Source organism: Miniopterus natalensis, chromosome 10 (genome assembly GCF_054644295.1).
Source record: "Miniopterus natalensis isolate mMinNat1 chromosome 10, mMinNat1.hap1, whole genome shotgun sequence".
Classification (NCBI taxonomy): Eukaryota; Metazoa; Chordata; class Mammalia; order Chiroptera; family Miniopteridae; genus Miniopterus; species Miniopterus natalensis.
Window position 1 is genome coordinate 21757726 of NC_142090.1, and position 24048 is coordinate 21781773.

The 24048-nt window shown below is 36.0% G+C and overlaps 1 protein-coding gene across 1 annotated transcript in view; it reads left to right on the plus strand.

The window, feature by feature from the left end:
* CADPS2 (calcium dependent secretion activator 2) overlaps nucleotides 1-24048 on the plus strand; it is a 539314-nt gene that overhangs the window by 121573 nt on the left and 393693 nt on the right. Inside the window, exon 2 of the mRNA XM_016213343.2 lies at nucleotides 2312-2425. Within this exon, the coding sequence (XP_016068829.2) occupies nucleotides 2312-2425 (114 nt within the window). The remainder of the gene's footprint in view (nucleotides 1-2311; nucleotides 2426-24048) is intronic.

Here is a 24048-nt window from a genome sequence, read left to right on the forward strand (position 1 = left end):
GCCAGACTCATCAAGCAACAAAGAGAGAGGACCCAAATAAACAAAATCTCCCTATCTTTTTATGTGGAAATGTGGACATCTTCACTGTACTAATAAAGTATCCATTTATTGTTTGTATGTCACTGTAATATTCGTCATTTTATGTCTTAAATATAACTGCAGTAATTTTTATTTGTTGAAAAGTTGCATCCTGATATTTATCCAGGTGCCTCTGGCATGTTTTGTGAACTATACCAGCATTGGAGTTTCCAAGAAGATGGTTTGCTCAAATCTCCTTTCCTCGATTTGTACTCTGAGATTTCCATGCCATAATCACCAGACAGTAACTCATCGATTTAATGGTTGGTTATACACTGGGAAACTAGAAATTGCAAACATTTAGAGAAATTTTTAAAGAACATATGTCTGATGAAAGAAAATTGAATGAAGAAATCCACTATGTTTTAAAGTCCATTTATTTTATTTATCAAATGGGGGGTTTGGGACAAATGATAGTTAAGGTCCTCTCCAGTTCATTGTTATTCCCACGTATATTTCCATTTCCATTGTTTTGCCTGGACACTTGGTTTGCAAGTTGAAGCTCTTCTTGGTGGTTCCCAGGGCTTCACAACTAAAGTGCTCTCAGCTGTCTCGCTGTCAGATTTAGATTTTGCTGTCCTATTTCCACCTGGTCCCTTTTTTGAAGGATGCTTAGAGACATCAAGTCATGGACTTAATTTGCCTTGCCTAGTACACACACACAAAAGGTCTCTGCTTTTATTCTGCCCATATTATAGAAATGGGGAATGGAATATAATGGTGATGTTTCTGCATTTCAGCTTGGGTTAGCTTTCCCTGAAATGAAGGCTTTAACCTCAGTAAATAAATGGAATGGTCTTCTCTCCACTGCTCAGGGCAAGAGGTTTTTTACATTGGGGTACAATAGGACATTTCTTTATCAGTCGGTTACTACCAGCAACAGTGTCTTTACAAACGGTCTTGTTTGTTATGCTCCTAAATAAAATCCATCTAAGAAAGAATTTGTCTCTCATATTGAATGGCATTTTAACAAGCCTTTTGAACTGATTTAAACTTATTTCACATCAGCCTTCTTTTTGAAGCCAAGTCATACCAGTTTGTTTAGTCTTTCTAATCTTTTAATGATTGTATCCTCAGCATATTTTCAAATGTTTCACATCTCTCTGTAGAATCCAGAAATGGACTGAATTCTTTAATAGTCTGGTGAGGATTGAGTGAACTTGAAAGATTACTCCTGTCCTGTTCCTATATGTCTTGGGATTTGTTGTTTCATCTAAAGACTATGTTGTTCTTTCTACAGTTAAGCACTTCTTAAAAAATGCTTCTGCATGCCCCTATATGCCCTCCCTCCAGTCAGGGCTGGTTTCGTGGGAGTGAATGAGCCTGTGTAGCTGCGCAGAGCTCAGTGCTTAGAAGGGCCCAAGCCTTCGTTTAATGCCCTGTTGTTGCTGACCTGAAATTCTTTATATTTAAACAAAGGGCTCCTCATTCTCACTTTGTAGTGAGCCCTATAAATTAAGTGGGTGACTCTGCTTGTAGTTGATGACTAGAGGACATGGTTGGTAACTCATAGTTCATATCTAACCTACACTGGGTGCTAATTACAGTAGTGAGACCCAAGGCTAGGAAATTTGGTTGCAAACTAGCACTCCTGTCCTTAGTTCACAGTTCTCTCCCTAAAGTGCTTAAGATACACTCACTGCCCAGCATTGCACCCCTGCTCTCTTTTGGATTTGTTTCTTCCTCATCATTACTGTATTGATCTCAACTGAGTCATTGAATCGACATATTTATTCGTGAAATTGAAACTTCTGGCATCCCACAGATGTCCTTTCCAGAGGATTCTTTCTCAGGATCCCTGCCCTTTGCAGTCTTCCTCCTTGTTATCTCTTGTCCAAGGCTGCTGGTTATCACCTCCAAGATAACTTGTTCTCTGTCCTCTCTGTTCAGTACAGCTGGTAATTTTGCACAAGTTAATTTCTTATCCAAATTTTAGTTTTTTCCTGTCCCTGCAAAGAAACCAGGGTAGTAATCACAGGAATTCCCTCTGGGGTAGAAGTTTGGATTTTAATGCAATGTCAGGATTCCCGAGTATATGGGCTAGTGAATTGAAAATGTTCTACGATTGAGTCATAAGTATAAATAGTAGGATATTTTAGTTTTTATTTTATTTTTACCATAAAGTTAATTCTAGATGTCAAATCTAATACACATATAGCAAATACAACTTTTTAGAATCATTACATTTCATGGATTGGCAAATATTTCAGCTACTTTTATCTTTTTTTTATAGCTTAACAAGCAGCAATTGCAGTTACTGAAAGAACGGTTCCAGGCCTTCCTCAATGGGGAAACCCAGATCGTAGCTGATGAAGCATTTTGCAATGCTGTTCGGAGTTACTATGAGGTAAGAGGGAAGAGGTCTTTGTTCTTGGCATTCTGATGCTTTATTATTATTTTTAAAATTTGTTTTATTTTTTAAATTTTACTGATTTTAGAAAGAAAAGAAGGGAGAGGGGGAGAGAGAGGAAAAATCATAGATGTGAGAGTGAAACATTGATCTGTTGCCTCCCGCATGCACACCAATCAGATCGAACCCACAACCTAGGTATGTGCCCTGACCTGAATAGGACCTGTGACCTTTCAGTGTACAGGGTGATGCACCAGCCAGCTGAGCCACTCCGGCCAGGGCCTGATGCTTTATTAAAGATTTTTTAAAATGGATTTCCCATTTTAAGAAACTCACTGGAATGAATAAAAAAAGGCTGTGAGTTTGCAACTTTCCTGAAATCATTGTCAAGTCTATTTTGCAATTTCAAAACTCTGATTCCACAGCCTGGTTTGGAGAGATAAACAGAATTAAAAGTTATTCACATCTTTTAAGGAGAAGTAAATGGTTTAGAAATTTTTTGGCCATGATTGATATAGCTGAATATAGCTATCTTTGGGTCCACATGTCTAAATTATTATTTTTAATTGGGATTTCAATAGTAAATTGCTATCTTGTGCCATTTTGTTCCCCAAGCTTTATAATAATTAAGACCAGTAACTAATTTCAAGAGGATAAATTGAATTCTCTTTTCTTCCTAAAGGAATAATACTACAGATACCATCTTGCTATTTCTTCTGATTTTATTTTGTGACTGACTCATCAGGAATTCTCTACAGATTTCCTTTGAACACCAGTTTTCACACATGGTCATTAGCTGCTTCAGTGAGCTGCCAGTGGATGTTAGACTTAGAGTTCCCTTTTTTCCTAAGCATTTCAGAGTTGCTTGGGGAATGGATTCTTTCCATTGTGCAGATACTCTAAACCTTTCAGCTGAAGAAGCAAAACATGCAAACATATATTAGACTAGTAAAAATAAAAAATGTGAAGACACAATATGTCTGAACTTTCCTGAGGTAGGGAATAATATCTTTGCATGAAAAACAAAGTAATTATATATACAGAAAACTGTTTGAATTTGTAAATCACTGATAGTACCCATCAGAAGTTATTTAATGCACCCTGAGGGCAGCTTATATTACCCTAAGCGTTGGCCTGTTAAATTGGATGGAAGTATAGATATCTTGTTTACTGTATACATGTATGGCATGAATCTAGTGGCGGTAGTGGATATCGTTTAAGTGGACTTTGACTCAGAATATCTCAGCAGATATAGGACCTCAAAATCTTAAGTATAAGATGTTACATTTCATCTTACAAGACTCAAAGCCTGAGTCTTTGAGTCAAAGGCTAGCAAGATGAAATCTTGCACTGAATCTTAAAAGATAAAATGTAAGGGTCTTTATTTGCTTCATGCAACAAAAAAAAGTGAAAAGTCTGTGTTCAGAATGAAGGGAATGTAGCTTAGAAAAGTAATTTGTGTAAAAAGATGTAACAGTGATCCCACTTCTAGGCATATACCCTAACAATCCTGAAACACCCCTATGTTCATAGCACAGTTTACAATAGCTAAGATCTGGAAACAGCCCAAATGCCATGAGTAGATGAGTGGATAAGAAGCTGTGGTTTATTTACACCACGGAATACTATGCAGCTTCAAAAAAGAAGGCTCTCTTATCCTTTGATAGAGCATGGAGCAACCTGGAGAGTATGATGCTAAGCCAAATAAGACAAGTATCACATGATTTCACTCATGTGAAATCTAAAGAACAAAATAAACTGATGGACAAAATAGATCCAGACACATAGAAGAAAGGAATCTCAGAGGGAGGGCAGGGGTGGGTGGGTTGGGCGGTGGAAGAGATTAACCAAAGAACTTATATGCACATATGCATAACCCATGGACACAGACAATATTGTGTTGAAGGCCTGGGGTGAAGGGTGGGGGTGGGGTAGAAGGGGCCAATGGGGAAAAAAGGGGATATCTATAATACTTTTAAACTAAAGATAAATTAAAAAATAAAAATAAAACAACTCATTTTTGGTTTTGGAAAAGTGCTGTGTCAGTATACATGTTAATATTAGTAAAATGAACTGGGTGTGGGGGATATGGGAGCTCTCTGTACTATATTTGCAACTTGTGTGTGAATCTAAATTTTTTCCAAAATAAATGTGTTTAAAAGAAGTAATCATAGTATAATATGGCCACAGTTTAGTGAAAAGCACACTTAAGCTGTGTTAATGAAAATGTTGTAACTCAGTGGAGGAGAGAGCATCCCCATTGTGTTCTACATAAGGGTTGTGTTCTCTTCTGGGCATGATATATAACTAAAACAATGTGGACAATTTAGTATTATCAGGTTTAAAATATATTATTTGTAGGTTACTTGATGGAACTGGAGATGTTTAGCCTGGTGTATGGTTAGGCTTGTGTTATATGTGGTCTCAAGAGTAAAGTTAGCACTAAGATGGCCAGTGCAGTGGGGGAGATTTCAGGCTCATACTGTTGGAGTTTGGTTGCACTGGCCATATGCAGAATGAACTGGGGAGTGCAGCCTCACTGGCAGCCAGATTTTGGCTGCACTTCACAATCACTTGGGAGGCACACGGCACATACCTTTAAAAGCTCCCCAGATGATGCTCTTACAACTGGTAGATTGCTGACCAGTGGAATTAGATGATTGCTGCTAGGATTGTTACAAAGAGAGATGTAAGTATTGAAGAGGTGGTTGGATGTAAGTGACCAAGGGTTTTCTCTTTTGGTAATATTTCCAGCCAGTGTTTACTTGGGAGACTATATACAACTTGCCTTGTGCAACCTTCAGAGTGTTAAGTTCTTTGATATTGGTAATGGGTTTATGGAGACTACATTTCTGATTAACATTTGGGGAGTTATTTCCAAGGTGGCATATAGTCGGTACTCAATAAAATCTTGAATGAGTACATTTTGGTGGTAAAAAAGTTGATTTTCAAGTGTTTTCACCACAAAAGTTGCTTTTTTGGGAAAAGTTGATTAAAAAGTTGATTTTCAACTTTTTTCCTTTTGAAGGTATATTTTTGTATGCCTTTCTATGACTAACAATACTGGTAGTCTCTACTATTAGTATCTTTAGGTAGTATTTTTATAGCTTACCAAAAATACCAAATTTTTCCCCCCAATACCTCTTTGTGATAAAGAGTGCAAATATTACTACCCACAAATTACATAAATAGAAACTAAAAATCAGAGGTTAAGTAACTTGGCCACTGTTACATATTTGGTAAGCAGCTAAGTCAAATGTGAGTCCAGAGTTTTAGACTCTTTCTGCCACAGTTATTTCACAGTTGCCGTTTTGAATACAACTGTGCCAGATGCTAGGTGAAGCACTCCAAAAAATATTTTTATTCTTTAGAATAAACCTTTTAAACAAATATAATTGTTTTCATTTTAGAGATGAAATTAGGTGACTTGTGCCCAAAGCTGCATAGATAGTTAATAGCAGAGCTAAAACCTCACTCTTTCCACTAAATCTTAACAACCGATTCTTCAATTTCATCCAAGACCTATAAAGTCAGAATTCCTGGCAATGGAGCATTTGAATTTTGAATTTGTACCTGGTATATTTGATTCACGTTATGATTGAGAAAGGTGTTGACTTAGATTTTGCAGTTTCTGGAATGTATTTTCCATGCAGGAACCATTTCTGCCCTGGTTTTCATTGTATTACAGTATGTAGCACTCATATGCCTTTAACAAATACATGTTGTACTAAGTGAATGAGTATTTCATTACTTACTACTTTGTGTAGAAATTATATATTTTGTTCTTTACTCTTATTTTCTCATTATTCTCTGTTTCTAAAAGTATCACTTTAGTATTGCTATGGAATTTCTCCTGCTTGCGAATCATCTTAGTTTCATGGTTTTGTATTTTCTTGAAGATGGCAGATACTTCAGAAGCATGGTTGGGCTTTTATGTTCTTTCTAAACTTGTATCCTGTGATCTATGATCTTTTTGGCTTCTTTGATTTTTTTTGAAATCTTTTTTTTAGGTTGTTATGTATTGTTCACTATATACGGCTGTTTTCAACTGTTAATCTATCAGTGATGATTTTTTCATTTGTTAGACTTAGTTGCCTTTAGCTGTGATGGTCCTTTCTAACCCTGGATATACATATGAAAAACCCTAATAAATGTGTATTACCATTTAAATTGAAAATACATCTTCATACTCTGGGGATATTAGTTTCTCCAGAGTCTTTGTTTGATATTAATTTTTTTAGCTTTATAAATGCTATTTCTTTAATGATTTTATGAATAGTGTTTTCCATCTTGGTTGTAGATTTGTGTTTTCTGCAGTAAGTTAAAACAGTTATCTGGCTGTTCTTATACTGGTTGTACCTTCAAATATTTGGTCTATTTTACTTCTGTTTAATACCGGGGATCTTAGTATGTGACTCAAGGTATTTCTTTTTCTTCAGATTATTTGACCAAGATACAGCATTATTTTAAAAGGTAAATAGTATTTTTCAAATAGATCCTTACAGGATTGGACTTTTCTGGGTGTTTATATGTGGTGCCCAGTTGGATGTGTGTGCATATGTGTCCTTGTATGTTTATATCTATCAGTTTTGATAAATATTTACTGTGAATACTGTTCAGTATGTTCTGGAGAAGCATATACTGTGAAGACAATAATGATTTTATGTCACAATATAATTTCTGCTGTGTTCTTTTTATAGGATGTCTTAAGTTTGGTTTAAATACTGCCCTTTAAAGTATTAAGAATAATAAATAAGAAATCTGTTCTTAAAATTTCATCAATCTTTTTCATCATAAAGTTAGAATAATTGGAAAACAAAATGGATCCAAGCATTTAAATCACCTAACTAGGCAGACAAACTGGTAGAGAAAAACCAGAACAAGAAAAGAGGAAAGAAATGACAGGTAGCATACACAGCTACTTAATAAAAGTTAGCAGTTATAATCTTGATAATTTTATGGTTGCCAGTTTTTGTTAGATTCTGTTGTACCATCATCTATTTATTTATTTTTATTTTCAAGTTATTTTGCCCCCTGCAAGTAACTCATTGTTTGGAGGAAGACATAAAATGAACACTCATTCTAGGTTTTTTGTGGGTTTTTTTTTTTTTTTTTGATTTATTAATGCTGGGTTTTATTTTCTTTTTAATTTATCTTTATTGTTGAAAGTATTACAGATCCCCCCCCCATTAACTCCCCTCCAACGTCCCTCTGCCCCCTCCCCAGGCTTTCACCATATTATTGTCTATGTCCATGGGTTATGCATATATGCATATACATTCCTTGGTTAATCTTTTCCTACCCCCTCCTCTTTTTCCCTCTGTCAGTCTTTTTCAAGCTTCAGTGTCTCTGGGTCTATTTTATTTGTCAGTTTATTTTGTTCATTAGATTCCACATAAATTGAGATCATGTGATATTTGTCTTTCTCTACCTGGCTTATTTCACTTAGTGTAATACTCTCCAGGTCCCTCCAAGCTGTCTCAAAGGGCAAGAGATCCTTCTTTCAATTTAGGAAACTTCAGTTGATTCTGTGGTTGGGTAAACATGGGTTTATTGCAGAGTATTACTTTGCAAGTTGTTCTTCTCATCAGATAATCTGCTTCTTTTTCACAAAATTCAAGTGGACTTCATCCAAGTATAACCAATGACTGTGATTTATAACAGAGATGTGGAAAAACAGTATATATAACTGTTTACTAGTTGTTTTCAGCATAACAAAAACATCCCAATTCTGTTATCGTGCAAAAAATGGATGTTGGAGCTTTTCTTTTTACTTTTTTTGGTATTGGCTTTGTTCACAGCTTTTCAGAAAGGGTGTGTAGTTTTCTTATTAGTTCCATTTGTTCATATTCTCTTCTGGCTCCAAAGAGAGTAACAGAGGTATTTAATCTTTAAAAAAATTACCAAAGTGGTGAAAAAAGTCTTCCCTACCATCATCCCCATCAGCTTTTAAGATTTTTCTGCTCATTAAGGATACAAATGAAAATTCCTTCACAAAATTTTTAAAATACTGTTTTTAGTGTTCATTTTCAAATTTCATGTAAAAGGAAATACTGAGTCCCTTTTATTGCATATTTTCATAAAATGCATTTTTGAATTATGAGTTCAGAAATTTTGTTTTGATATTACTTTAAGAACACCTTTTAACAGACATATGATTATGTTAGAGAGATTTAAAAAAAATAAAAAAAGGAAAAGTTTCTCTAGTCCTAAAACTGTTGTGAAAGATAAAGTTTTAATTATTTTAAAAAGAAGAAAACAGCCCAGCCGGGCGTGGCTCAGTGGTTGAGCATCGACCTAGGATCCAGGAGATTGCGGTTTGATTACCTCTCAGGACACTTGCCCGGGCTGTGGGCTCTATCCCCAGTTGGGGGTGTGCAGGAGGCAACTGGTCAGTGACGACTCTCATCATTGATGTTTCTCTCTCCCTCTCCCTTCCTCTCTCTGAAATCAGTAAAGATATATTTAAAAAAATAAAAGGAAGAAAACAAGTATCACCTATAATTCCAACATCTATAAACAAGTGCTTTAAGTTTGCTGTTTCTCTTTTGTACATATGAAAATGGACTCATTTTAATTTTTTTATATAATGTTACGTCATGAACATTCTTTAGTAGCAAATATTTTCCATAAGCAATGGTTAAATAGCTGCATAATAGACCATTATGTTCCTATATGTAAATTTTAATTTTTTCTTTATTCTTAGACACTTAAGGTTTCTCCATTTTAAACTAATAAAATAAACACTGAAATGATCATACATTTTCTTAAAATTGGTTCATCTTTTATAAAAGCCTGCAAATGGTATTACTGGGTGATAGGAGATGAACATTATTTAAACTCTTTATATGTGTTATCACTTCGCCCTCAAGAAAAGTAGTAACAATTCATGCTTTCAAAACATTATGAGAGTTTTTTCCTTCACACTCGGCATTATTAAATAAATGACAACTTTTATTTTTTCCTACATTACTATTAGTGAAGTTTAACATTTCTGTATAGGTCATCCATAGTTTTTAGTGAATTACCTGTTTATATATTTTGTCCATTTTTCTATTTGGATGTTCATCTTTAAATACTGATTTATAGGTGTTCCTTATGTGAAAAGAAGACTATTAAGCCTTTGTTATGCAGCAATTATTTTTAATTATTTTTTTGTCTTTTGCATTTTTGTATGTTTCCCCACCTCTAATACTCATTCATTTCCATGCTAGTAGAAGGAAGATATGTTCACATTCCAAGTGGAGACTGTACCCCATTTTATTATTATTTTTGGATTGTATTTTCTTATTCATAAACCATGGGTGACAGCAGTTTGCATTGTAGTTCTCCCCACATTCTTGTTCCAGCCACCACCCTTGGATTAGTAGCTCTGTGAATAGAGTGTTGGTGTAACTCATGTCATTGCTCTGTACCTGCTTCCCACTCCTTTGAGTGGGGAAGGTGATGTCTGATGCTTCCTCCAATTGCACACACTCAGCTAACGTGTTTCTTTTTATTTCTCCTTCCCTTGCATACTCTCACATCTCCAAACAAAAAGAACAAAAAGAAGGAGCATGACTTGATACTAGAGTTCCAGGATAAATCTCCAGGCCGTGGTTTTTGAATTTTTGTACACATTCATGAAAAAACAAAACAAAAACAACAACAACAAAACCCCCCAAAACAAAGGCCTATGTATCTTACTTCCTAGTCAGAACACCCAGGAACTTGACTTCATCAGTCAGTTGCTTCCTCAGAAGTATCTGCAGCAGCTTCCCACCACCAGCAATCAGTTTGATATCACTCCTTTTCTTCTGCCAACTCTCTTTTCCTAACAGTATCAGATTCTTAAAATTTATTTACAAATTATGTGAATTTGTTTAATGATTGGCTTTGGAAAACTGAGACCCTTTTAAGGCATTTGTTTTGTTTTATGTAATGGCCTTACCTTTTTAGAAGTGATATGCACAATTTGCGTGTTACTTAGTTTTGTGTGTGCAACCTAGAAATAAAGGGGCTGGGCAGATCTGCATTTAAATATTTCAGGGAGAATTTCTTTATCATTTTACTTTGGTATAGAAAACTTTGCTTTTCATATTCCAAAGCAGGTTTGACCAGTCAAAATATTTTTTAAACTTTGAAATAATGTCATGAAAAAGGTCTGTTTTTTTCATTGTGAATTGATGGTTGCTAAGTAAACCAAGATTGGCAGCCTGTGGCAGGAAAGTATTAAGAAAGGTCAACACATTCATAGATGAAATCCAGTAACCGGTAATGAGAAGTGAGGTTTTAAATTTGCATTGAGCTCTGCAGATCACATTGTATTTATTCATTTTTGATATTAGCTGTTTTGTTTGACATCACATTTCTTAAATTCGAAGGATAGCATTTTATATTAGGTATTCTGTAAGAATCTGGAGAATGTTTTCCTGTCAGAGATACCTGTTTCTATTTAGGGTAGTTTGCTTTGTGCTGCCTGTCAGTGTGTTTCGTAGAGTTGCCTGCATTCTTTTTTTTTTTTTTTTAATTTATCTTTATTGTTGAAAGTATTACAGATGTTTCCCAGCCCCACCATTGATGCCTGCATTCTTGATGGCATCCATTTTGTGATAAAGACCAGATAATCCACAGATTGTAGAATTTTGTTGCTTGAAGATAGCTAAGGAAATAATCTTCTGAGTTTCCCCCCCCTTCTTTCTTCATGTATTTTTAGAAGAAACTGAGTTTTTTCAAGCCCACATAGGAAATTTGTGGCAGAGGGCAGGACTAGACCTCAGTTAACTCTTAATCTTCTCTTTTCTTCTACATCCACATTCTTATAAAAGGGTATTGTGTCTTTACAGTGAGCTGGGGGTGCCTAGACCCAGTGTAGATTTCCTTTTTGACCAGTGATCTGGCATTTTAACCCAAGGCAGGTAGCCACAGAGAGCAGAGGTGCACATGGCTTACCTCTGTAGCATTCTTTAATCCTGTGACCAGGGGTGGGGAACGTACGGCCCTCGGGCTCTGTAGGCCCCCGAAGGTCCTCAAAATCATTTGGTCTGGCCCTGCCAAGGCAACTACAGGCAGGACTCAAAATTCAATAAATCTGTGATCTTTTTTCCATGGCTAATTTTTTAAGTTGATAATTTTGTATGGCCCCAAAATGATGTTATAAATATCCAAGTGGCCCTTGGCAGAAGAAAGGTTCTCCACCCCTGCTCTAAACCCAGTAGTGAGGGAATGCTGAATTTAGGGTTTCCTTGTGAAGGTGCGCCTGGCCAGATCAGAGAAGCTTATTTTGTGCTGTGCTGACACCACAATTAGGAAGAGTGTAGACATATCTGGGAGTGTTATAGCTATTAGGCCCTCTATCGGAAACTCTTACTTCTTTTACTAAGCTCAGAGTCAGCAAAACCGTATTCTGTCAGGGAAGATGCCAAGTTCTTGTCTAGACCTCTGAGCAGGAGCACTGCTGCGTAAGCCCATTTGTTCACAGATTACATTTAACAGGCTACTCCTTCATTAATAAGGGATGTGCTCTTTAAGTATCTTTCTTTAGGAAGTTGCTTATTTTCATTTATTTTTACTTCAAATTAATTATCTTGTTACCTTAAGGTTAAGTGACATTTCTTTGAACAACTATAGTTAGCTCTCTACCTCATTAGGCAAACAACATCTTACGTGGATTGTTTTTTGTTTCAGAAAGTTCTCCCTAACTTTAGAGTTAAAATTCTCCTTTATTACCTTAATCACTGTTCAATTTCTAAAACTTTCCAGGTGTAAATGATCCCATTTCCCTGACTCCCTTTACAAGCCTGAAAGCGTAATGAAGTTTTGTGCCTGTTTAAATGATACTCTTAGTTCAGTTAAATGCATTTCTTCCATTTATCTTCTATCAGATTTACTCAATAGACCTCTTATTATTATATTTCTATTTTAAAAGACTTTATTTTTTCTTTAGTGTCAGGGGTGAGATCTTTCGAGGAATCACATGTACCCTTGTTAGCACAGTGCCAGTGGGTGCTTATCTTACCCTGGTATATTTAAAACCTTTCTCTCTCATAATCATAAAAAATGGATAAAGTAAGCTCTTGGAAAGCTTGAATCATTACACAGGTAAAATATGCAAGACTATGACTGGCTAAAATAGTCATTGATCATTTTTTTCTTAGTTCATTTTTGTCTTAGCATATGCAATTTAATTACCTTCATAGTAGTCATTTTAAAAATACTTATGAAAGGCATGTTTTTATTCAGTACCCCATAAAACACACTAAAGACATAGTCCCTACTAATTAAGGCTTTACAGTTTAAAAAATTGCCTATTTTTGTCACTGAAGTTACCTCTAGCATGGAATATCTTGTTGCTATAAGATCATTGGGAGGAGCATCCTTTTGCATACAAATCCAGGTTTGTGATGGGAGTTTTATTTAAAAGTGGTTGAACTGGTGAGGTAAACTTTGGTGTCTTGAAGGATAGCTGTTTGAAAAAACAAAACAAAACACTTCATGCTTCTAGGAGGTGCCTAATATTTTTAGCCAAGGGGCTAATAACAAATCTGCATGCATTTATCCCATAAACCTTTGAGCATCCACTTTATGTGAGATTCTATTGCAAGTGCCCCCTCCAGGTACATGGGTTCTGCCCTTGTTCTTAAGCACTGGACATTCTATTAAGAGTTAAGGCACATTCCCAACATTCCTAGCCAAGATGTGAAGAATGCCCATGAGTGCTATAGGAGAAAATGAGATGGCTTCAGAGAGAAGCTGATGAGTTGTAATTTACAGCTGAGGTTCTTCATCTGGATAGAATTCAGGGAATCCATAAACTCAGATGGGAAAACATTGCACCTTTATTTTCTTTAACCTCTAAATGAAATTTAGCATTTACTTCCATAATGAATGTAGACAACAAACCACAGAAGTACTAGCAGCATCTGTGGCTTTATCACCAATTGAAGTACATATATTTTTGTATTATGTATTTTATTGCAACTATCTTGAAATACTGTTGATGTTCATAAGGCACGCTGAAACTATAGTACACTTAAATCTCATTACATCTTGTTAATTAGTTATTAAAGATGCACATGAATTACTGTAGCACAAATTTGTTTTTAAAAATATCTTCATAGCTGTATTTCAGTAAAACTGCTTTCCTTCGAAATGCTATGAACTTAATGCATTTAAAACCATTATTCTTAGAAGGGATCCATAGACTTAACCACACTGCCAGAAGTTCATGCTACAAAAATTATTAGAAATCTGACTTATTGGACTTGTGAAGGCTTCATCACAGAGGAAATAAAATTTAAACACAGAAAAAAAAAACGTAGAAACAACTGTTTTATTTCAATCTAGGTTGGAACTCCAGCTCTAACACATTTTATCTACGTGATTCCTGGAATTTACTTAAACCTTGCTGTGCTTCATTTTCTTCATCTGTGAAAGAGACAGTAATGTACCTACCTCCCAAGATTGTTAACGACTAAACCAATTTAAACTACTAAGCACAGTGCTAAGTGTGAGCTTCTAGTATTATTACCTGAAGTATTGCTTCCCCCAAAGTATCTGCCTTTTTCTTTTTTCCCCCCAGAATTTAACATTTAGTTCATGCTGTCATGTGTATTGCTTTCTAATAAGTTCTTTCAGAGCAGGAAATCATGGCTTATACAGTACTGAACATATATAGACCCCAAATTAAGTAGTCAATTTTTTTGAGTTAAACAATTAATCTAATTAAACATTTATTTAAGTGCTGATCAAGTACTGCCTTATGCCCTGGGACTATAAAGATGAATAAGTTCAAGGTGCCTGACCTCAAAGAGTCCACTGTCTGTAACCAGAGGTCAACAGAGTACTGGGCTTGTGCTGCCTGTCTCTACCCAGCCAAAAAGCAGGAACAGAGATTGGATTATAAGTGTACATTTAATAATACCAGATGCCAGAAATCAGTGATGGGTAAAAACCCTAATATCCACCTTCCCCTTAAGCTTGTTAGGAGCAAGCTTATATAGGGAGACGGGGGAAATGGAATGTTGGTAGAGAGCACAAAGGGGTTCTGGTGATTTGCAGTCCTGGAATTTGAGTCCCTGTGGGGCCTTGGGTCTTGATTGATATCTTCATTACTGGTTCCCAGAACAGGATGGTTAGCATTCTGAAATTGGTCAAGTGGTGATCTGGTGTGCAGCATCCCAGTGTTTCTAAGACCTAATTGTTCAGCTTGCACTTTCCTGGTGGCCAGGCGTGTAAGTTTAGGGCTCAATCGAAAGTCTCTTTGTTCTTGCCTGGTCAGCTGAGAACTGCCACAAAATCTTAGCCAGAACATAAGGTTAAACATATAAAGTTGATTAATCATTTTCACATTCTGTTAGTAAATGGGTAGGAAAGGAAAGAAAAAGGAAGAGAATTTTAAAAAATCATATTTTTATTTTACCCTGTCTCTCCCAATAGACTTGATAAAGATATTTGTATAAACAGTTGATTATAGGCATACTTTACCAGTTTGGAGTAGGGGATGACTGAGGCCATGTCACTCTTTGAAAGTTTTCCCTTTTGTGTTGAGCAAACCTAGCAGACTTGAATGTGCTGACACCTACCTCAAAATGGAAATACTATATACGTAGAAATTGGCATTATGTGGATTTCTCATGAAGCTGTGAAAATGAAATAAGATTATGCACGTTAGTTTACCACAATGCCTGGCACATGTTGCATTTTAAATGGTAACTTTTCACACGAACCGCATGAAACGGCCAATACCTGTTTTTGATAAAATAAAGGCAGCTTCCTACGGATAAAGCAATAGTATTCAAAGCAGCAATAATGGGTGGTTTTGTGTGGCAGTGATCTTATGAACATTTAGTTATCAGTCAGAATCTAGCTGATTCATTTTTATAGGAACATTACAAGGATGTAGGTCATTTTTAGGGGTGTACTAGAAGGTGCCCCTTTAAGATATCATCACATATAATAAGACCTTCAACTTTATTCACTATATACCTTTCTTTTTTTGTTAATCCTCACTCAAGGATATTTTTTCCATTGCTTTTCAGAGAGAGTGGGAGGAAGGGAGGAAGGGGGAGAGGGGAGGGAGAGGGAGAGGTGAGGGAGAGGGAGAGGGGGGAGGGAGAGGGAGGGAGAGAAACATAACTGCTGAGCCAAACTGCCTAGGGCTAACTGTGTGCATTTTTTTTCTCTTACATTTTTATTGGCATTAATACTGTTTTATGTGCTTTTTTGTTTCCAAGTGTTTGGTATGTACTCCATCACATTTAGAAATTGAAACTAACAGGTACTTAATTTAGTGAGATTATTGTGTTTTCACTGTCACATACCTTTATTGTATTTAAAACAGTTTACTCTAGATTCACTCATTAGGCCTGACTGACAACTTTAGTGTGACACTCATATTTGTTTTATTTCTACTCAGCCAACATTTGAGTGCCCATTGATTATGTGAATTTGGAGTAACCCAGTGCTCCAAAATTAGAGGGAAACCATGAAGTGTTGAATTCAAGCATAATGCTTAGGAAGCATTATTTTAGTAATCGTGGTTTTCTATGGCAAGAATGCCCCTTTTTGAGCAAGTTCTATCCATTTGAGATGGTTTATACATGCTTTTATCTTTTAAATTACAACAAATAGTTGCAGAGAGGAAATTTTTCTTTCCCCTACGGCCTTTAATCTCTACATGATTATGCTGAAGCAGTAAGTATGATTTTTTTCAATCACCTTGGAATATATTTAATCCTTTATATAATGATGAGATTTTTAGCTTCACTACTGAGTTTTGTTCCAAAAATTTCTAAGTCACACAGAGGAATTTAATTCCCATCCTAGCTTATTCTCTACTTTTCTCATAAAATTATATGCACATCTGATGGTGTAGCTTGGACAGGTATTAAACTAGTGACAATTATAGAAGGATATAAAGGGGACTCAACAGGTAAGGTATTAAAAATAGTTAACCTTGTGCTGTGCGTGCTTGGAAGAGTAAAGGACACAGCCTTTTCCCTCCCACCCCCACTCACTGCCCTGTAGTTTGTTTTTTAAATTGTCTTCAGTGCTTGCCCTTTGCACTCACTGGTGATGGGCATGTTGTGAACTTGGCCCCACTTCTTTCCTTAGGATAGTCAGAGCAAGCTGATTTGAACAAGCTAGGGAGCAGAGAGGAGGGGCTCTGACTGGGGACTTCCTGCTTGCTCCTCTCTGTGCAGAGCTCCAGAGATCAGTCTGGCTGGCCCCCTTTCTCACTCCCTTCTCCCTCCTTCCTCTTCCTTCCTTTTTCCCCTCTTCCTTCCCACACCACTTCCAGCCCTCTTTCCTGAGCTTTCTGCATAGTCAGACTGGCCCTCCAGGACATTCTGTGGTGACTGGGGTTGCCTCCTCCACATTTAAAGAACACCGACTTGCCCGGTTATGAGCAAGTATACAAAGGGGGGCTGAGTCCATATATCCTGGAAGGATTTGCACCTTGGATTTTGTTTTACTTAGGTCTTCAAAATTGTAAATACTTACAATGGCATAAGATGACAGCCCCTGAAAATTTTATTATGGAAACAGTAAGTGGCAAGAGATTATTGCTGTAAATGCAGCAGGGTTGGAGGAGAAAGCAGGGTAGAGCGCACCATGGCCTTTAATTGTTGGGCAAAGGCTCTCTGACTGAGAAAGCATTTGTATCATTGTTTCTGTTCATTGTTCTCCGGAACCATCCACGTTGCCTGAGACGTGGTCAGTGTTTCAGCTTCTCTGCTCCACAGGTGTTTTCTTCTTCCTGTGAGTGTGATGTGGCAATGGTCAGATTATGCATGGACCTGCTTGATCAGGGTTTTTTTTCCAGTTCTTATATGGTTATGTTTTAGTCCATTCAGACCACTATCACAAAATACCATAGACTGGAAGACTTATAAACAACAGAAATTTATTTCTCACAGTTTTGGAGATCAGAAGTTCAAGATTGTGATTCTGGAAGATTCAGTCTGGTGGCTGGCTTCCTGGTTCGCAGATGGTACCTTCTCACAGGTCTTTATGTGGTGGAAGGGGCTAGGGAGCTCTGTGGAGCCTGCATTCCTGAGGGCTGCACCCTCATGACTTAAGTACCTCCCAAAGACCGCACTCTCTAATACCATCACACTAGGGATTAGGATTTCAACATACGACTTTTGGGAGGTAACACAAACATTCAAATCTTAGCTCCTTTTTAAACCAAACTTCCTCTTGCATACTTGACTGGTTAGAGATGGAAAAACAACCACCCAAAAAACCTGGGGTTACCTGAGTATAATGCACATCTTTCTTTTCATCACCCTTGTCCTGTTTAGAAGGTTCTTGTCACTGTTATTTACCTGGAGAACCCTACCTGTCCTGTAAGACTGAGTTCACTGATTATATCCTCTAGGTAGCTTCTCTTCTTCCTCTCTTCCCCTCTCACACTCTTCCCCATCCTCTTCGACCCCTCCTTTTACTCCCTTCCCGTCTTTCCTTCTCCCCTCCACACTTTCCTTCTCCCCATACCAATTCCTGTGATTTTTCCATGCCCAGTAATTTCCAGATCTATAAGAATATAGTGGAGAATATTGATATAAAGTTCTACCTTAGTAAACTTTAAATATGTGTGTGTTATTTTTTTTAATGGGGGATATACTACTGTTGTGCTGAGATAATTAAGTAGTATTTCAGTACTTTTTTGCCCAGTAAATTTTCAATGTGGGGATATGATTAAGCTCTCTCTAGGATACATTCTTAAATTTAAGGCTCATTAGCTAAAAGATGGAAGGGATTGAAAGACTTCAGTTGCTAAATGTTGTATAAGATTTTCTACAGTAGAGTGTTTACTCTCCCTAATCTTAAAACTACTTTATTATTACTTTTAACTTTTCGGTATGAAAGTTAGCTATTACCTTTTCATTTCCAAGATAACTCTGAGATGGGAAATCTAAGCAGCATTGTCTGTAAGCCATTTGTAGGCAATATTGATTGGGAGAAAAGACTCTGCCACTATTTAATGTCACTGTGCCTTATCATTGTGAAAATTTTTATATGCTCTTACCCATTTAATATTTTTATTTATTCAAAATTTTAATAAATCTTATCAACAAGAACTATTTATGGTCTGTTTATGTCTTCGTATCTTTAATTTACACATTTCTGAAGTTGCCAGACTATTCAAGCGTTGCTATTAAGTATCTGTCATGTTTGCTTGTTTGATGGGACCAAACTGAGAAGAGGGAGGAAACTTCTTAATTGGGTTTTGACAAGCCTATTTGGAAAATTAATGCAAAATGATAAAAAGTGATAATGCCAAATATGAAAAGCCAGGATCAGTTATATCCTGAATTCAAAAGTATGAATGTACAGAATAGATATTAGGAAAGATTACTCACACTGCAAAAAAGTCTTTGTTTTGCCATTTAGTTTATTCTAAAGTTTCCTTAAGTGGCAAATTTTGTTGGTATATTGAAAATCAGATATAAGTTTGTGAACATTTGAAATTTTATTTTATTTTTTAGTAGAATGAAAGGCATGTTCACATTCCAAGAAGACACTAAACTCCATTTTATTTCCTTTGGACACTGAGAGATTAGAAATAGACTTACTCTATTTCAGATCAGGTTTGTCCCCCAAATGTTTACTGCAAACATGAAAAAAACCTGAATTACGTATAAGAGATTATGGCCCATAGTAAAATCTACGGGAACACAATCATATGTTGCTGCTAATACTTCTGTTAGTGCCAGAGTGTCTGACTTTAAGCTTTATTGATACCTTACCAAAAGCATGTGAGATTTTTACTTTGGAGCTTTTCACTGTGGTTGGTTTTTATAGTTGTACAACTTACTTTCTGTCACAGATGATGTGAGATTTTAAGCCTTGTACTGTGGAGAATTGAAGCCTTGTGTTGTGGCAGGTAAGTCTACCTCACCTGGCTTTGTCTGTGGGAAAGCAGCTCGCTCTTTAGACACAGGACTATACACTCCAGACCTGACTCAAAGGAGCACAAACTCAGTTTGAACTGCCAGTGATCCACACAAGTGGCCCTGATACACAGGCCTGGAATGACGCTGGTATTTTTCTGGGCATAGGTATATAAAAGAGAGAATCTTTTTATGTCTTTCAGGTTAGGTTGAATACTATCTGCTGCTTTTAAATTGCAAGGCACTAAAATCCTGTGTGACTTATAGAAGAGACAGACTTGGTTCTGGAGGGAGAGGCCTCCTCTAGGAGGAAGGATTATGAGGCCTGACCAATCCTAACTAGAGACAGTGGATGGTCCAATAGTGTCTGCTCACTAAAGAGTGATGGTATATCACTGGAGAGAACTCCCATGCCTTTCAGAACTGGGGGGATGAAAGGGGATATAGAAGTTAAGACGTTATATATATGATGGAAGACATCAAGAACCTCAAATAAAATACGATAACATCATTGCAAGCAAGCGGTGCCTTGAATGTAATTCTCAAAGTGGAGGTTATGTACCTTGGTGGATTTTTCTACCACCCAGATTTGGTAAATTTGTAGTAGCAAAATTAGCCTCTTGATGGGAGCATTTAGGTTCACAGGTCATAGATTCAGAGCAGCTGCCATGGACTAACTGAATAGCATCTTGGCAAAGCCAAAACCAAGGCTCTTTTATTTTCTGGCTTACCTTTTTTAACTTACGCCATTTAGTCCTTAGTATAGTCTTTGCTGAATATACTTTTGCCCAAAATAACTGATCTATTGCTGTTTGAGTATTTAATTCTTTAGGTAATAGTGACACATAAAGTTATAAGAAGTAGAAAGAAGTAAACATGATAAAAATGAAAATAAAATAGAAATATAAAAATACTAAAGAAATAAAACTAAAATTGAATTAGATGAGAAGAGCTATGAGACTAATATTACCATGACTGATGAAAAAAATAAAAGAATGCTCAAATAACCACAATTAGAAATATAAAATGGGACTTAACTACAGATGGAATAAATTTTTTGTTTTTGAATATATCTTTATTGATTTCAGAGAGAGGAAAGGGGAGAGAGAGAGAGAGAGAGAATAGAAACATCAATGATGAGAGAGTCATTGATCGAGCCTGCAACCTGGGCATGTGCCCTGGCTGGGAATCAAACCCTGATCGCCTGGATCCTAGGCCGACGCTCAACCGCTGAGCCAAGCCCAGCCAGGCTAGAATAAATTTTTTTTTTTAAATCATGAAATTACTTTGAACAGCCTTACCAGGTAGCTCAATTGGTTAGAGCATCATTCTGATGCACCAAGGTTATGGTTTCCATCTCCAGTCAGGGCACATACAAGAAATCAACCAATAAATTTATAAGTAAGTGGAACAGCAAATCAATGTTTCACTCTCTCCCCTTCCCTCTCTCTAAAATCAGTCAATAAAAAAAATTACTTTGAACATTATGCCAATAAATTTAGAACTTAAATGAAGTGACACTTTTATTGGAAAATAAAATTAACTAAAATAAAAAAACAAAGTGAACTGTTGTCTATTAATACAGTGAAGTGATAATCCAATCTATTCTACAAAAAGAAACTAAGCTCCTATAGTTTTACTAAACCTTCAAGAGAGGTAATTTCTAATTTTTGAGAATGATTTCAGCAATTTGAAAAAGAAGAAAATCTTGTTTGGTGCAGCTAGTATACCTTTGCACAGTCCAAATTTGTGAACTATAAGAAGAATAGACAACTAAAGACCAGTGTCATTTTACGTGAATGCAAAAATCCTTAATAAAATATTAGTAAATAATATTCAGTGATATACATTATGATGAAGTATGTTTTATTCTATGAGTTTGAATGATTCAGTTTTAGAAAAACTATTAATATAATCTACCACATTAAGAAATAAAAGAAGAAAAATTATATTACTATAACAGAAATGGCATTTAATAAAATTCAACATCTGTTCAGGATAAAAATATCTATTCAAGATAAAGTGGGCACCAGAAAGAAACTTCTGAATGTCTATCAGAAATGTACAGAAAATATCATAATTAATGGTGAAGCTTTCAAAGTTTTTGAATGAAAATCAAGAGTAAGCAAGGATAGCTGCCATCACTTCCTATTCAATGTTGTCATGGAAGTCCCAATCAGTGTAATAAGAAACACAAGAGAGGATCACTAAACTTGTAAAGATAAAGATAAACTATATTTGCAGGTGGTATATTTTCTACCTAAATAATTGCAAGAGGACTTATAGAGAAACTCATAAAACTATGATGTTAGCAGGATTGCTAGATAAAAACAAGACAGATCTAGAGAAATCTGTTGCTTTTTTATTAAATAACAGTAACTTTTTAGAAAATGGCAGTAGGAAAAAAAGAATTCATTCTCAGAAGCATCAAAGCTCAGAGTATCTTTTCTGGTACACATTCAACCAAATACTGTCAGGCTCCAGCGGAGAAATATTACAAAACATTACCAATGAACATAGAAGAGAGAGATATGTACCATGTTTCTGAATGGGAAGATACAGTGTCATAAAGCTATTCTTTATCTTCAATTTAGTAAGTCATTGCAATTACAACGCACTGACAGGGTTTGTTTTGTTTTGTTTTTGTTACTTGATAAGCTGATATTGAATTTATATGGAAAAGCAAAGTTTCAAAAATATCCAACACTATTTGAAGAGGAGGAGAAATGACATGGGGAGATTTTCCCTACCAATGATCAAAGTTACTGTAATTGAGATAAACTGGTAATAATAGAGGGACAGGTAAATAAGCTAATATGTCAGAAACAAACCCATGCATGGATATAAGCTTGATATGTTTCCCAGATGGCATTATGACCTTCTGGGGAAGTAGTGGACTGATGAATAAACATTGCTAGGATAATTGGATACCTAAAAGGAATTAAAGGTAATACTGGATTCTTTCCTCACACCTTGCACAAATACATTCTAAATATATTAAATACAGAAATGTGAAAAGCAAAACTTTAGAAGAAAATGTAAGAGAAAATATAAAGGCTAGGGCAGGTTTTTGTTTGTTTTTTGTTTTGTTCTGTTTTTTAAGCCAAAGAAAGCAGAATGCATAAATGAAGGACTGGAAAAGTCTCTTAAATTAAAGCTGATATATTTCATATGACAAGTGAAACAGAGTAAGGGAAAAGAATACTAAGATGATGTTACAATGTCTATAGTCAACATAGGCTTAATATATATATATACATGTGTGTGTGCATGTGTGTGTAATTTATATGTCTGTATAAATGAACTCCTATACATCTGTATGCAAAGCCATACAATCCCTGAACAAAATGGGGAAGGGATATGAATAACAATTCAAAGAGTAGGAAACCTAAATGGCCAATAAACTGTATAAGTTTGATTTAGCTGCTGAAACAAATTGCCCCAAACTGGGTGGCTTAAAACAACAGAAATTTACTCTCTCACGTTTTGGGAGGCCAGACATCTGAAAGCTCTAGGGGAGAAAGAATCCTTGGAACCTTTTTGCAGCTTTTGCTGGCTTCTTGGGTTTATGACCACATCGCTCCAATGTCTACCTTCGTCACTACCCCCTTCCCTCCCAAATCTTCCCTGTGTGTCTCTTATGAGGACACTTGCCACTGAATTTGGACTCATCTGATAATCTTGGGTGATCTCTTCATCCCAAGATCCTTAACTTAATTTTATTTGGAAATAATTTTTCCAAATAATGTAACATTTACAGATTCTGGGGTTTAGATTTGGCCATATATTGTGGGAGATCTTCATTCAACCCACTACAATATCAAAAGATGCTCGACATTCCTAGTGATCAAGGACATTCAGATTAAAATCATGATATTCCATTTGTCATCTTTTGGTTTGGCAAATTTAGAAACATGAAGTTTTTATAAGGATGTAGAAGAATTAGTACATGCTTCTGGATGAAGTGTAAATCTTTGCAAACACTTCAGAGAGCAGTTTGGTGGTATCTATCCAACTTGAAGTTGCCGAGTACCTATACCTGGTGATCTGGAAATTGAACTTCCAGGGGTATACTCTAGAGAAATTCTAGCACAAGGAATCCTATGCAGGGAAATCCATTGCAACATTGTTTGAAACATCAATGGAATGAAAACAGCCCAAATATTCATCATAGATGAGTGAATAAAGTATGACATTCATACAATAGAATGCTGTAAAGTTAAGTAAACAATCTCAAAGACAGTGATGAGCAAAAGAGACACATTGCAGAATGATTTGTATCGCATAGTTCTAGCTATATAAAGCTTTATAACATGCAGTGTAATTTTCTATATTTATGAATAAATGCACATAAATGGGATTCATGTGATTAATAACACATTCAGGATAGGGTTTATCTCTAGAGACTGGAGGATTATTGGTTTGGGGATTGGTATATTAGGAGCTTCAAGTGTTTCTGCAAATTTACTGTCTTTTAAAAAAGAAAAAGATAAAAAGCCAATGTACTGTGTTTCATAGTGTTCTACTAAAATTCAAATCCTTCCCCAAACCTCGGAATGTGACTTTATTTGGAAATAAGATTGTAGCAGATGTAGTTAACATAAGGGGAGAGCATAATGGTCTTTAATCTAATATGACTGATACCCTTACAAGAGGAGAAGAGAGACAGAAACACAGGGGAGAACACCCTGCGTAGATAAAGGCAGAGGCAGACATTGGAATGATGCATCTACAAGTCAA